This window comes from Erpetoichthys calabaricus, chromosome 3, assembly GCF_900747795.2.
Source record: "Erpetoichthys calabaricus chromosome 3, fErpCal1.3, whole genome shotgun sequence".
NCBI classification, from domain to species: domain Eukaryota; kingdom Metazoa; phylum Chordata; class Cladistia; order Polypteriformes; family Polypteridae; genus Erpetoichthys; species Erpetoichthys calabaricus.
Window position 1 is genome coordinate 270,279,766 of NC_041396.2, and position 14,771 is coordinate 270,294,536.

General features: G+C 39.6%; 1 protein-coding gene across 1 annotated transcript; it reads left to right on the forward strand.

Annotated features, from left to right (window-relative positions):
* Positions 1-5,242: 5,242 nt before the first annotated feature.
* On the forward strand, positions 5,243-13,815 carry LOC114649548 (transcription factor HES-1-like). Its single transcript, XM_051925128.1, is given in 5 exon segments — positions 5,243-5,707; positions 10,830-10,926; positions 11,785-11,840; positions 11,842-11,872; positions 13,224-13,815. Coding segments are annotated over 5 exon segments (777 nt in total). The 5' UTR covers positions 5,243-5,626; the 3' UTR covers positions 13,736-13,815.
* Positions 13,816-14,771: the final 956 nt, after the last annotated feature.

Sequence of the window (14,771 nt, forward strand, 5' to 3'; positions counted from 1 at the left end):
ATAATAAATAATAATTCTTTACATTTATATAGCACTTTTCTCACTACTCAAAGCGTTCAGCAATTGCAAGTTAAGGGCCTTGCTCAGGGGCACAACAGAGCAGAGTCTCAATTGGCATCGACGTGATTCGAACCGGCGGACTACACCCTGCACGCCCCTGTATTTAGAATCTGACGTGGACAATTATTTGACGTAAACAGAAATCGAAAATAAAATGCGCATTATGTAATTCATTACAGCACCATCGATCCAATCTGTGCCCTCTGGACCATACTGATGTAAGTCAGCGCCGTAGTTCTTAAAGAATTTCGTTTTATTGGATTTACGCGCACTGGAGGACCGCTCACATTCCCACACTTCACATTTCCCAAATCATTGAAGATAGATGGACAGAAATAGATTAGCCTGTATCTGTGTTAACTAGGCTAAGCTCCCTTCATTCATTTAAAAAAATAGTATGTTTTGTTACAAAAATAATTGTAAAGCATTTCAAGGGCGAAGAGCTACTTGTCAATCAGTTTCTAGTGAATTTCCTCTTGGCAGTTCCCAGCTTTTTCTTACCTGTCAAACCGTCAAGAAGTGTCGTCCATCGTCCGTGGTAGCTCTTCTAAACAATGAAGGAGACGCACTCGTCTTAGCGGCTCAATCCTCTTGGTTTTTTGATGCTTCATCGGTAATACTCCAATATGTTATCCTACATCTTGACAACTCCGTTTATATTCCCTCTGCTCCAGAGTGCTAAGGCGCGGGTGTCTGGCAGCTACGAGGACTGCCCTACGGTATGAGAAGCGCGCCACATTTTCGCGCCCATTTTAAGCATGATGGCGCGCTAAACGTCACCTGGAAATGAAGCCACAGCCTGACCTTAGTGAATTGTGAGAATACTGAAAGCGCCCAATGCTCACACCTTTAACAAGTCACACCATGATTCTTTTAAAAAAGCAACATATATAACATACAACTTAAAAATATTGACTCTTCAAGGCATGCATTTAGAATTTAAATACAAATGTGGTATCTCTAGAAATTTTTACACATAATCTAATTGTGCAGCAACATAATTCTTGGCAAAACAACGATACAAAATAGTTAAAGGAGCAAAGAAAAGTGTGATGAGCACCAGTTTATCTAAAGACAATTACAATTAGTAACGAGTAGGTCAAAACATTTAAAAATATATAAAAAAAATTAAAATTCTTATTTGAGGCAGATGGAGTTTTAGTTCCATCGCTGACCTGAAGTCAAACACTGGAGTTAGGCCTTGATGATTTCCCTGCACACCTGGCTCCAAGACCTTATCCAGTCCATTTTTTACAGGCAATAATGATAATTCTTTACATTTATATACCGTCTTTCTCGCTACTAAAGGACTTTATATAGAGGGTGGGCAGCCACTTCAACCACCATTAATTCACCAGGACGATGCAGCAGCAGTCATTTTGTGCCAGTATGGTCATCACACATTAACTGTTTGGCTCACTGTCCCTCAACACCTATTAGAAACAAGGCATAATTAATGGGCCAGAATGACTCAACTGTGGTGGGCAATTTAGCCTGGACAGAGGGATACACCCTACTCTGAAGGATGCTCAGGAATCATTAATGACCACAGAGCATCAGGACACTAATTTTATATCTCATCTGAAGAACGGCACCATTTTTACTGCACGGTGTCTCCGATCACTGGTCTAGATCATTGGGATCCATATACAGACTATTGGGAAGCACCCCCTGCTGGCTTCATCAACACCTTCTCCACCAGCAAATCAAGCTTTTTCCTGGTTGGTCTCCCATCCAAGTACTGGCTGGGCCTGAACATGTTTAACTTCAGGCGGATGAGCTATTCTGAAGTGCATGTGGTATGGCTGCATAGGCAGGTGAATTAGTCTCTTAAAGAGACAATGCCCAGCTTGTTCACAGAAGAGGTATTACATATTGCGTTTCTATAAAATGTTTAGCCACCCATCACTGTGGCCAAAGTATCACAATATTCCTTAGGGGAAAGATCTGAAAGCAGTAGATCTCTACACCCACTACTGTGCTGAACCCTCATAGGACATGAGCTTAAGATGTCATCTACTGAAAGAAAAATGAAGTGGACAACAGGAGCCCAGATAGAAAGATCAATCATGGGAAGGAATAATGAAAAATTCAAAGTGGTGAAGAAACAAAAATTCAGGAAGACAGGTCCATAACTGGTTATCCCATTCACTTCATGGTCACATCATTTAGCACAAACGTACAGATGAGTGAACAACTTGTTTGCAACACCTACAGTAGTTTTAGTGCAAGTAAACACAATAGAGTATATGTGCATAATAAATACATTTAAATATCAATTCATCAATAACACACTGCACACAAATTAACTCATTAAATATTAAAAATGATACTAATCACAGAAAATAGCTGTGGTGCAATGAAATGTGTAGGGGGCTATGTGGGTGCTGCTAATGATGGAGCTGGTGGAGAATGGAAAAGTTCAAAAAGTCCTACACCAACCTCTCTCTTCTGGATTTATACTGTATGTAGAGACCCTACAGTGCCTACAACTACACACTACAATTCCCACAAGCTCCTCCAAATCTGTGCAAGCCCCATTTACAAACCAGATATCTGAACTACAGTATTGCTGCTACCACTTAACAATCACCAAACAGGACATGCTATACAAAAATGAAAATCCCCTATGCGGCAGCACTACAACGTGGCTGAAAGTCAAAGTGAAGCAATTGGCTGGTTAGCCGCAAGCGAGGTCCTTATGTAGCAGTCCATTGGGCAGCTGTTGCCCAAAACTGTGCCTCCTTTCTGGAAGCTCAGGCTTTTATGGGGGCTGAACTGGAAGGGGCGGAGTCAGTTGTCCTCACTGGGCAGTTTCTCAGCACTGTGGAGAGAAGGAGAGATGACAGTGTAAGCAATAGGGCCCCTCTCATCCTGGTGGGTCATTACATACCTTGACAGAGCCTGTAAGAAGATCCTCCAACACGCATGCATGACAACTGTAACACAGTGTAAGTTCAGGTTTTCTTGACCTGTCAGTACCCTTCTAAGTAGCCTACATTGTTTTGTCCACATATTAGGGACCTTTTCAAAGCCAAAATAACCAACTTTATATGCAATGAGCCCTTCCTAGAATGAAACAGTGCTTTTAAGAGGAACCACTGCAGGAAAAGGCCATTTTAGAATCATTATTTTTAAGAGTGTGAAGTCCTTATATGCTGTAGATACTGTAGATCTTCAACATACTCTTCACATCTTCCATCCATCCATTATCCAACCCACAGGAACAAATCCCGGGCAGGGCACCATCCCACAGCAGGACACACACACACACCCACACACCCAAGCACATACCAAGCACACAGTAGGGACAATTTTGGATCGCCAATGTACCTAACCTTCATGTCTTTGGACTGTGGGTGGAAACCCACGCAGACACCGGGAGAACATGCAAACTCCTCGCAGGGAGGACCCGGGAAGTGAACCCAGGTCTCCTAACTGCGAGGCAGAAGCGCTACCACTGTGCTGCCCATTCTTCACATAATTTCCAAAATTTTTTCATCACCTGAAAAAAATAAAAACAGAAAAAAGAAGTAAATGCTGCAACACGAACGCAGACGTCTGTTAAGACACACATTAGCGCTCACTTGACCATCACACAAAGGATGTTAAAGAAGTGATGTAACCTCAGCAAGACAAGGGGATGTCACTGTCATGATAATCACTTGATTATTCACTTCATTTTATTTATAATAAACCTTTGCTATGGGCAAAGTTTTAAAATTATGTGTAATAAATGCGTACACAATTTTTAAGTTTTACCACACTATAGTGTGCTTACATTTTAAATTACATTTGCAGATTTCCTATATATTTTTTCAGTAAGAATGCAAGAGAAGAAAATAAAAATACATGTTGCTCTCCGAGTACTATGGGAGCCACAGCTGCCCAAAGCTGGCAGACACACCGTTTTGGGCCACAAAATACTTCAGACTCACATCAGAAACACTCACCCCACCTCCTGACTGCCTTTTGTTATTAATGAGTGCTTCCTTGTTCCAGAGCCTTGGTCATGGTAAGTGTAGTCCTGTATCTATAACTGGATCAGCACAGACACATAGACTTAAATAATACAAAGAGTGTCCTAAGAACAAAGCAGGAGAAAACCGAGGACCTTCCAGAAGCACAGAAAATATAAAAGTTTGGAGTGAAGGCACCCCAGTTTGGGTTAGGGTTATCTGAATGCTGGAATCCACAAGGAGGACTGGACACCTGCACAGAAGACTCGCTCTACCAATACACTCGGTGGGGACATTTGTGCAGGCTGTCACTTTGCTCTGCTCACCACATAATCATGGCTACCTGTTTTACAATTTGGTTTGTGCACTCAGAACACTTTACATGCAGAGTTCATTTCTCCTTGGAGGTCCTAAAGATAAAAATGTAATTAACTTTATGTATGCCAGGCTACCTGGCAGGACACTAAAAGATTTAAAACAAAAACAAAACTTAGCCGGTGTTATTGTATTGTTACTGTATGCAGCAAGAGTCCCTTTAAAAATCAGGAATAAACTGATATTTCACAAATCTGTTCTCATCGGTTTATGTTTATTGAATTTAAGGAGGAACCTTTACATGGCATCCCTATGAAGAAACACTCAAGCACTTTGATTTTTAAGAGTGTAGTTAGCCGACTATTCATCAATTTGCCCACATATCGGAACCTTTTCAACGCCCTAAAGAACCAGTTTCATATTAGTTTTGTCAAGGAATGGTTCTACGAGGAGCTACACAACCCAGTGAAGTGTCATTTTAAAAGCCTTTATTTTATCTTCATAACAGTGTACCGACTCATTTTAATAAACAGATAAATAAATAACCAGATGCAACGTCTCGTATACCACTGACCGACCTCTGTTATCATCTCTCCAATTTGATTTCTTGACGCCACGTTGTTTAAGTGTCACGGGGAGCTGGGACGAAATTTCGCCTTAGATATGTATGTACAAACATCCATTGATTTCTTAACTAGTGTATTGCACTATAAGAAGTCTATTTCAATAATCCTCTCAGTGTGGAAAAATAAAATACGCTAACACAACAGATCGCCAAACGATGGGTATAACGTGAAAAAAGTAAAACTCTAATCGACGGACAACGGGAATAAAAGTCAATGCTCTGCTGACCGAAAATAACGCCTTAAATAATGACCGTTTTGGTTGTTATCTGCAATTCATTTACTTATTTTTTTTACCAAGTTTACACTTTAAGCAAAGTGCAGAAAGTTCCCGACGGTCTTCTGGCAAATTTGGAGCTGAATGACAGCTTGATTCACCTCTTCATTGGTGGCAAATCCCAGGACAACTCTCAATAGCTAATCCTATAAAAGAGGTTAAATGCGAGTTAGAGACAAGTGAATGAAAAGTAGATCCCAAAAGGGAATTGTGTCCCCCTCCGCCCACATCGCTCAATTAGCGCACAAGCGACTTTAGTGCAGCAAAAAAAATTCTGGGATGCCCAGCATTCCACAGTGAGCACACACCTCGTCTCGCTGCCATCTGCTATATAACCCCAAGTTTTAGGCACAGGGCACCGACACACACTCAACGGTTGTGAGGGACCAAACATGCTGGATTACAAGAGTCTGAGCTGCCGGATGGAGTCGGCCCACAGCGGGAAAGCGAAAACCTCGGCAGATCACAGAAAGGTAAGACGGTTAATAATTTGAGCACAGGTCGAGTTATTACAAGAATACGTCGGAGGTTTTTGGTCCCTGCTGGTGACATTTCTGAGTAGGTGCAGACGTGTAGATTTTTTTTTTAAATGATGAGACATCAGAGAATCCAAGTAAGGATAATTTAAAATTCTGAACATTTTGAAAGCCGAAATCATTTAAGAGATCAAAATACAAAGTGCAAAAAAATACTACCAACTACAGTACCACTGACATTATATTTTAAAAAAATTCCAACAAACTACTCAGTGGACCCTAACTCCATAACTTTTCCAGTGCTCAGAACTCAGTGCGTAATGTTTCGTCATTCATAGTAACACAAGGGAAACAGTTTGGAAATAACCAGGCTTGTTTATTTTAGTGTAGCATAAAAACAAAAACAAACAAACAAAAAAAAAACCCGTTTCTTGCAGTGAGATTGCTTTCAGTTTGAGTATTTTGCTACTGAGGAGGCTTCGCATTCATCCAACGCAGTCAAAGGAGTCTTCGCGCGAGCAGGGAGTGCCATGTAGCGTATCACAATGGATTTCATATTGCATACAGTTATACCTTCCTGATATGGAAATGATTTAAAGCCTAAACTGTGCAATATGAAAATATCTCACTCACGATGGTCCAAGAGTAACGTGTTTTACCATCTGGATCATGAACGGAATACTTTTTAGAAGAAGAAATTCAACCAAAGAGAGGAGACGAGTCGATCAATCAGGCTTCTTTAGCTGATCGCTGTAAAAAAAATAATGATAAAAAAATAAATAAAAATATGGTAAATTACTGGTTACAAATTGCATGACATTTACAGTACTTTACAGTATCATTTCACTGCATATTGCAACAAAAATACAAGACTATACAGAGACCTCAAAGTAAGCTGAGCCGCAAAATCAATTGCAATACACTGCTGATGAATTACAGGAATTATTCGTTTGTAATTTACAATAATTTCCTTAATTTTTATATGTTAACTTTAATTGTACGGCAGTGCAGTAGCCAGTAATTTACTGTAAACGGAACTGGAACAATTTTAGTTAAAAAACGCTGACGGAAAATGACTAACAACTGTCTGATCGTAAGACAGACTCTGTTTGGGTAAAAACAATTTTTATTTACACATTACAAAATAACAATCCACAACAATTTCATAACACCAACAAAAACAGTTTTGTTCAGGAACATTTAAGTTAAGAAACAGTCAATTTCCCATTTTCATCTCTTAACCGAAGACTATCATTCCTCCAACACATTAGACCAAACATCCATATACTACTCATTTTGGATTTACACTCAGTTCCCATTAAAGCCCTATGTCCCATTCAACCCAATATCCACAAACCCTTCTCTCTCTCCTTGGCTGCTGTGAACCCCCACTTTTCAAGATCTCCCTTAATTTTCTTTTCTAATCTTTTTTACCCTGCACTGCACATCTCTGGTTACAAACCTCCTTATCAGGATAGACAGACTTTCAATCCATATGCACTTCTTTGCCAGGCTAAAAATAAGCCATTTCAAAAAGGCTCCCCTTGAACCTCTGCCGTATAGACGACTCTCTCTTTTCAAAATGACATTCATTTTTATTCAGTAATGTCATTTCAATGTAGTAGAACTTTTTAATGTTGTCTGGTGGAAAATGAAATTATGCTTTTCTGGTATGTGCTGCACCACCACTGGTTTATCGAGAAAAAAAAAACTCCATAAATCAGCTTTCATAACCACAAAAAGTAGTCGGCACACAGAAAATTGAGTTTATTGGTCTTGTTTAAGTTTGGCAAAGGCGATATGTGAACCATCAGTACTTACTGTGAAACAATACAGTTAATGCCTGCGAAATGCTGCCATTTTTTTCAGTTAGGTTTCCTGACATCGCATCCAGATGTCAATTTTTCCTCATTCAACTTCATGTCTCGGTATTTAGTTATTTATTCCAGATACCTAGACAATCCTTTAGAGTGATTTAAATGAGAGAATACTGTATGTGAGGTCTGCACAGATAAAATAAGAATATATTCTATATTTGGCTGACTACGATTTTTTATATGAAATTCGAATAGAAAAAAACCGTAACCAGCGTAATTCAACGGGAAAATGTGAAAAAGGGGCAATCGATAGACAAGGCGATTCTGTAATTGAGAATGTATACGTGGAAAGGTATGCCATTTACAGGTATTTAGAAAGCAAAATGATTATAATAAAATCTGCAGGGAAATTGAGCACAAATGTCAGTTTTGCATATTGCAACATGTTAAATACGGACCCATTCCCAATTTCCTTAATTAAAGGATATCAAACTCTTATGACATCTGCAACATTGTAAATTGTATGCAGTCCGAAATGTCTGCGTTGGAGATCCATCCATCCATTTTCCAACCCGCTGAATCCGAACACAGGGTCACGGGGGTCTGCCGGAGCCAATCCCAGCCAACACGGGGCACAAGGCAGGGAACCAATCCTGGGCAGAGTGCCAACCCACCGCAGGACACACACAAACACACTCACACACCAAGCACACACTACGGCCAATTTAGAATCGCCAATCCACCTAACCTGCATGTCTTTGGACTGTGGGAGGAAACCGGAGGAAACCCACGCAGACACGGGGAGAACATGCAAACTCCACGCAGGGAGGACCCGGGAAGCGAACCCAGGTCCCCAGATCTGCGTTGGAGATGATTTTTTTAAAAAACGTTTTGATAGCGTGAAATTAATGACATGATATTTAGATCCATTGTTCACTCCTTACACTTCAAACACTCAATGCCGGGCTGTAGGTCCATATGGCTGAACTGAATGCTATTTTCAAGTAATATTCGCCAGTTGCTGGCGTTAAAATGGACATCTGTCGCAGTACATGTAGAAGTCTGGGATGTTCAAAACACTGTCACGACCATTAAAATCAACATTTAAAGCAATGGCATTTAATTGATTAATTAACTCAAACATCAACGAGGTCGTTTATTTAAAGATGTAATTTTCTGCATCTGTCCTTTTTCAAAACTGATCGGGCACTAAAATTAGGACAGTGGAGACGGACACCAATGCATATGGTGACGCAGCGGTTTGACGATCCTCGCTGTTACACTGTAAAGTAACTTGACGTGATTAAAGCGTGTCACCCTGAAAAAAAAAACGCTTAATTTGGTTACCACCACGTGATGCGTAAAGTGGCATTGACTAACTTTGAAAAGCTCCCATACCTCAGTGACATTACACTTACTCTCCGAAATGTGAGCTGTAGGGACGAGCAGTTCGAAAATACGAAGCATTTCGACAAACATATTTGCAACTGAAACCCGATAATCATGATTGTCATTGATACTGATGATATCTTCAGTTCCGCCTCAAACCAACTTGAACGTATTTAATTGCTGTTATTAGTAGTACTAGGGTGTTGTACCGTGTTAGCCATTATGAATGTAGAGAAAAGCCAAGCAAAATGACACCTTTTATTGGCTAACTAAAAAGATTAATCTAATCTAAATGTAACCTTGCTTACATCTTGCCTGAAGAAGGGGCCTGAGTTGCCTCGAAAGCTTGCATATTGTAATCTTTTTAGTTAGCCAATAAAAGGTGTCATTTTGCTTGGCTTTTCTCTTCATTGCTGTTATTAGGAAGGGATGCTACGTACGGTATATGTATCTAAAGACTTCCAATGGCGGTTCAAATATTTCCTTAAAAATCCAAGAAATTCACATTAGTACACTTTACTGTAATAGATGCTTAGAACCAAAGTCCATTTATAACTTTTTTTTTTTTAATGAATTCTGGCGTAATGCTTGTCCACTCGACTCTGTTTTACGAGGAGCAATTTATGCCAGGTCGGAGTAAGTCCTGGGCAGCACATAACTCTTCAATTCCAGTTGCACAGTTGTAAACCAGAGCTCCGGAGAAACTCCGCGTGAATAAGTAAAGAGGCTGAAACATCCTTATTCCGTTAAGAAGACACCCTGGGGCTCAAGTGACTCGCAACATGAAGCAGTGCGCAATGATAACGTACCTATGCCTTTTCAAAATCTGCTTTCAAAGTTATGGGGTCACGACGAGCAGCAGATTCAGTCGCAAGCGCAGAGGTGATCAGTGTACTGGGCCGTTAGTTTATCCACAGGTCAGTGGCTTGTCTTGCATTGCTATTGGCTATGGCTATGGGACAGTAATGGCCACCTCGTGGCATAGCACAGTCGTTACAACCACTGCGTGACACCACTACACTACAGCTACAAGCTAACTAAACTAACATACATTTTTTTCATCTTCATTAAAAGAACATTAGAAAATAATTCTTAATGTTTGGCAATTATTACGACCAAACCAGATCTTAAACAGAAGCAAAGAAAAATATCTGGACACAATTTTAAAATGACAGACGTGTGAAAAATAAGAGTTATTCCTTACTGTCACTGCGGCTTATTCCAGGCGCTCAAAATTTAAAAAAATAAATGCCATGCCAATGATATTGCAGTGCACTCTCCATGCGAGAGAGAGAGAGAGAGAGAGAGAGGGTGAGCATGCGTGTTGCGTCCAATGAACTGTCAAGATCTGAACAAGCGCAATGTCGGTGCAATTCACTTAACAGCACATAAAGGAATTTTGGTAGGAATAGCCTGGGTGTATTGCTGAGAACTTACTTTATCAATAAGTAAAATACTATGTCTTTGGTATTTTAATCACAATTTTACCACATCACACCAGCACAGACCTATAAATACCTGGGAGTGCAGCTGGATGATAAATTAGACTGGACTGCCAATACTGACGCTCTGTGTAAGAAAGGACAGTGCCGGTTATACTTCCTTAGAAGGCTGGCGTCCTTCAACATCTGCAATAAGATGCTGCAGATGTTCTATGAGACGGCTGTGGCGAGCACCCTCTTCTACGCGGTGGTGTGCTGGGGAGGCAGCATTAAGAAGAAGGACGCCTCAGGCTGATTTGAATTAAAAACGCCGCGCACATTTATTGTCGCAATCAAACATTAACTTGCTTAGCATTTATTAAGAAAGGCAGGTGGAGAGCCCAAATTCAAATAAAACAATTAATTTCTTCCTTTTGTTTCTTCTCTATGAAAACCAGTCACTAATTCTGCGAAAAACATTTCTCCCTCCAGACTTCTAAGCCTATTATGGAGAAGCGACGGAGAGCAAGAATCAATGACAGCCTGACACAACTGAAAGGCCTCATTCTGGATGTACTGAAAAAAGACATGGGTTCGGTACGTTTTTATTTTCTTAATTGCAAATTGAGTTTATCTGCACGTGGATATATACTTTTCAACTCATATTTATGGTTACAAGATGTTACTGCAGTATAACACAGAATTTAATCTCTTTATGTAATTCATCAGTAATGACAGACTGCATTGTTTGGCAGTGTTTAGCATTGCTTGCTTACAGGTTCAAAGTCATTTCCTTAAATCCCAACCTGGTAACTGTGAAATGCGCATGTTTCCCTTCATCTGTGTGGGCTTTTCCCAGATTCCTCCTGCATTACAAAGGCATGAATATTAAGCTAATGGAAAAATCCTCACTTGCCAATTAGGTATGCAAATCTATCCAACTGTGGGTTGGCATCCATATATTGGAACCTGTCTGCTCATGAAGTTAGTGAATGTAAAATACAATTACTAATTCCCTTTATGCTATTTATCCACTGTTTCCCAAAGTCAGCAAACAGTGATCCATTCACCATAATAAAAAGTTAAGTGTCTGTGTGTCCATCTGGTTGCTGTGTTTCTATCGTTCCAACAGATGGTGCATCACAAACATTTGTAGTAATGCATTTTATTACTGCAAATGGTTTTGATGTGGCATCTGTTGGAAAGACAAATGTAGTGGATTTTACTACTACATGCATTGTAAAATACATTCCAGTAGATGGTGCACCGCAAACGTTAATGCTGAGGTCTACATTGCACAGCTAGTTTGAGTGTAAACTCAAGTTTTCCTTAATTCTGACATTATTTGGCTGTGGATTCAGGAGAAAACAAACCCGATTTGAATGTCTGCGGTTAGGGCACACCCTATGTAAAAATTATTTATTTACTCCAGTTTTTCATTGCAGATGCCCCCGTTATTCAAAGTTGGAGAAAGCAGATATCTTGGAAATGACTGTGCGACACCCTCAAAGATCTTCAACACAAGCACTGTGCTGGTATGAGTTCTACACATGTTTAGCTCCTTATTCAGAATTGTGGTTAGACTTTGCTAGGTTAATATTGAGCAGGGTTGGGCATAGTGTACATAGGAAGGGCAGTGGGTGCAGATAATCTATGTTTCCAGCAATTTTGAACCTGTGATAGAACTTTGTTCCCTAATTGTACTTGTTTGCTGATTGCTACACTTAAAAACAAAATAGCCAAAACTCATCCTGTTTTGCTTTCTTCAAAACCATCATTACAGATTTATATTATTTCCAACATCACACAACTACACAGTACTTATTCAATCCCTGAGGGATTCAAAATTGTTAAAATGATGCACACTGGGTGTAAATGGCAGGCATAAATGAATTAGTATTTCATTGTGGTGTCCATTCTTTAAATTTTTACTCCTTTACATGAAGGATTAAGAAAGAGTGGTCTGACTGAAATGTGAAAGATTAAAACAAGACCAGTGATTTCAATTCTAAAGTAAATGTATGCTTCTTGTTAGATTATCAGAACAATCCCAGTCAGAACATGCAGGTTTATTAAATGAGGTGTTCATCTAAGGATGAAGTTTAGCTTCTAATCAACGAGCTAAACAGAAATCCTGCAGCCACCATGGCTATCAAAGGCTGTCTGGTTGCTTATGCTTTGGGTATTGAAGACAGAAGCCATTGCCTTTACAGTATATATACACAAATGTAGTTTGTGTTTCTTTTTTAAAAGCCATGGATGCTTATACTGTATTGCTGAAGTCAAAACCACATGGATATAGTGTTAGGGGGAAAAAAAAAAAAAACATGCCAATTGCACTTACATATGTCTAGGAAATATTTACCCCAAATCCCCATACCCTCACCCCAAAATGCTATTACAGTTTGCTGTTACAACACTTTTAAACTGCTTTTTTGTTTGATTTTGTATGGTTAACACAGCACACTTTACATTTTGATGGACCACAATATTTTTTATTACAAATGTAAAAATACTCAAAAATTATTCACTTCCTTATTGCAAATTAAAGTGTAATGTATACTGTATTGACCCACCAAAAATATCCAATTTATCACATACACAGTACAAGGGCCGTCTTAACAGCAGCCAGTAGTCTGCTGGGGTCCGTTTTCATAGCAAGAAACATACTGTACATAGGCATCAGAAATGTTGCGGGCTCCTATGCTCCTGGGGCCCCTGGCCAGCTCCCATACATTAAAACGGTCCTGCACAGTACACATACATACAGATACTTTCCTGGTAATTCTGAACATTACATAAATTAAAAATCTAAAAAACTTTGAGGCTAAAATTTCATATTTAGCTTTTAATGAATGTTGCTTTTCTTTTTGCCTCTCTCTCTAGACTCTCTGAACATTACCTCTGGCATCACTAACAAATTCCGAGCAGGATTCAGCGAGTGCATCAGAGAAGTTACACAGTTTTTGTCCACCAGTGATGGCATCCAGAGTGACGTCAGGAGCAACCTCCTACAGCATCTTATCAACTGCATTTCTGATATTAACACCATTCCCTCCCACCTCATGGTCAATGTTCCAGTTGTGTCTCAGATGCACTCACATTCAAGCACCCCTGACAACTCTGCTTTTTCCAATGTTCCCAAAGCTAATGCTCCTGGTGTGCAAGTGGTGCCCCTTACAGATGGACAGCTGGCTTTTCTCCTGCCCAGTACCACCTTCCCAAATACAAGATCAATCCAGAGCATATCCAATGCCACACCCATTGGCATAAAAACTCTAGGGACCTCTGAATTGCATTCCAGCAAAATTTTACTGCCATCACAGCACCCATCATCAGATGTGTCTAGAAATTCAGTACATTTGGCACTGAATGATCCTGTCTGGAGACCTTGGTGAACACTAGCAGGACTTTCATGTAAATAGATCTTTTTATAATATGTGCTATTTAGTCTTAAGGCGACACTGAGATACATTGGCCCATAGAACTGTAAATACATGTATAGTATAGGTTTACTAATTTGGACTACTCCAAAAGATAGCATCAAAATACTGTTTTAATGAAAAGATATGCTATTTTGTATTGATGCTAATCATTCTTTAAAATGAGTAATTTTACTATGGAATAACCCCCAAGGCTAGGGTATTGGAATGAAGGGATGCTTTTTTATAATGTAATATTCCAATTCTCATATGGACATTGACCTTATAAAGTTCATATTCAAAAGTGCATTTTTGATTCCATGAAGAAGGTGTATTTCACAGTCAGGATCTTTATAGAGGTCTACAGCAGCTACATTTCCTTGCAAAATCAAATGCATATCTATGTTAAATGATGAATTATGTCATACAACACTATTATAAACAAGTTGCATTATTTTTGGACAATGATACTGTTTATGAACACTTACAAGTAAAGACTGAGTTTCAGATTGGTGCAAACGTTATGTATAATGTTTCAGCCCCAACTTCATCTGTCATTTCACAGTGCCTGTCAACTTTAAAATTTTGAAAATTATGACCAGCCAATTTAGTCATAAATAGCTAATGAATAAAGTAATTTATAGATATCTCTGCAAATCCCATTTCCTAAAAGACATTCTGTCATGCTGATGACGCCCTTGTTGCTTTTGCTAAAAGATATGCTCCAACTTAATATTTAGTTTTTGTTTTTAAACAGACATACAGTATGTTTTTGTTTATCAGTGTTGTAAATAAAGGCGGCATGGTGGCGCAGTGGTAGCGCTGCTGCCTCGCAGTTAGGAGACCCGAGTTCACTTCCCGGGTCCTCCCAGCGTGGAGTTTGCATGTTCTCCTCGTGTCTGCGTGGGTTTCCTCCGGGCACTCCGGTTTCCTCCCACAGTCCAAAGACATGCAGGTTAGGTGGATTGGCGATTCTAAATTGGCCCTAGTGTGTGCTTGGTGTGTGTTTGTG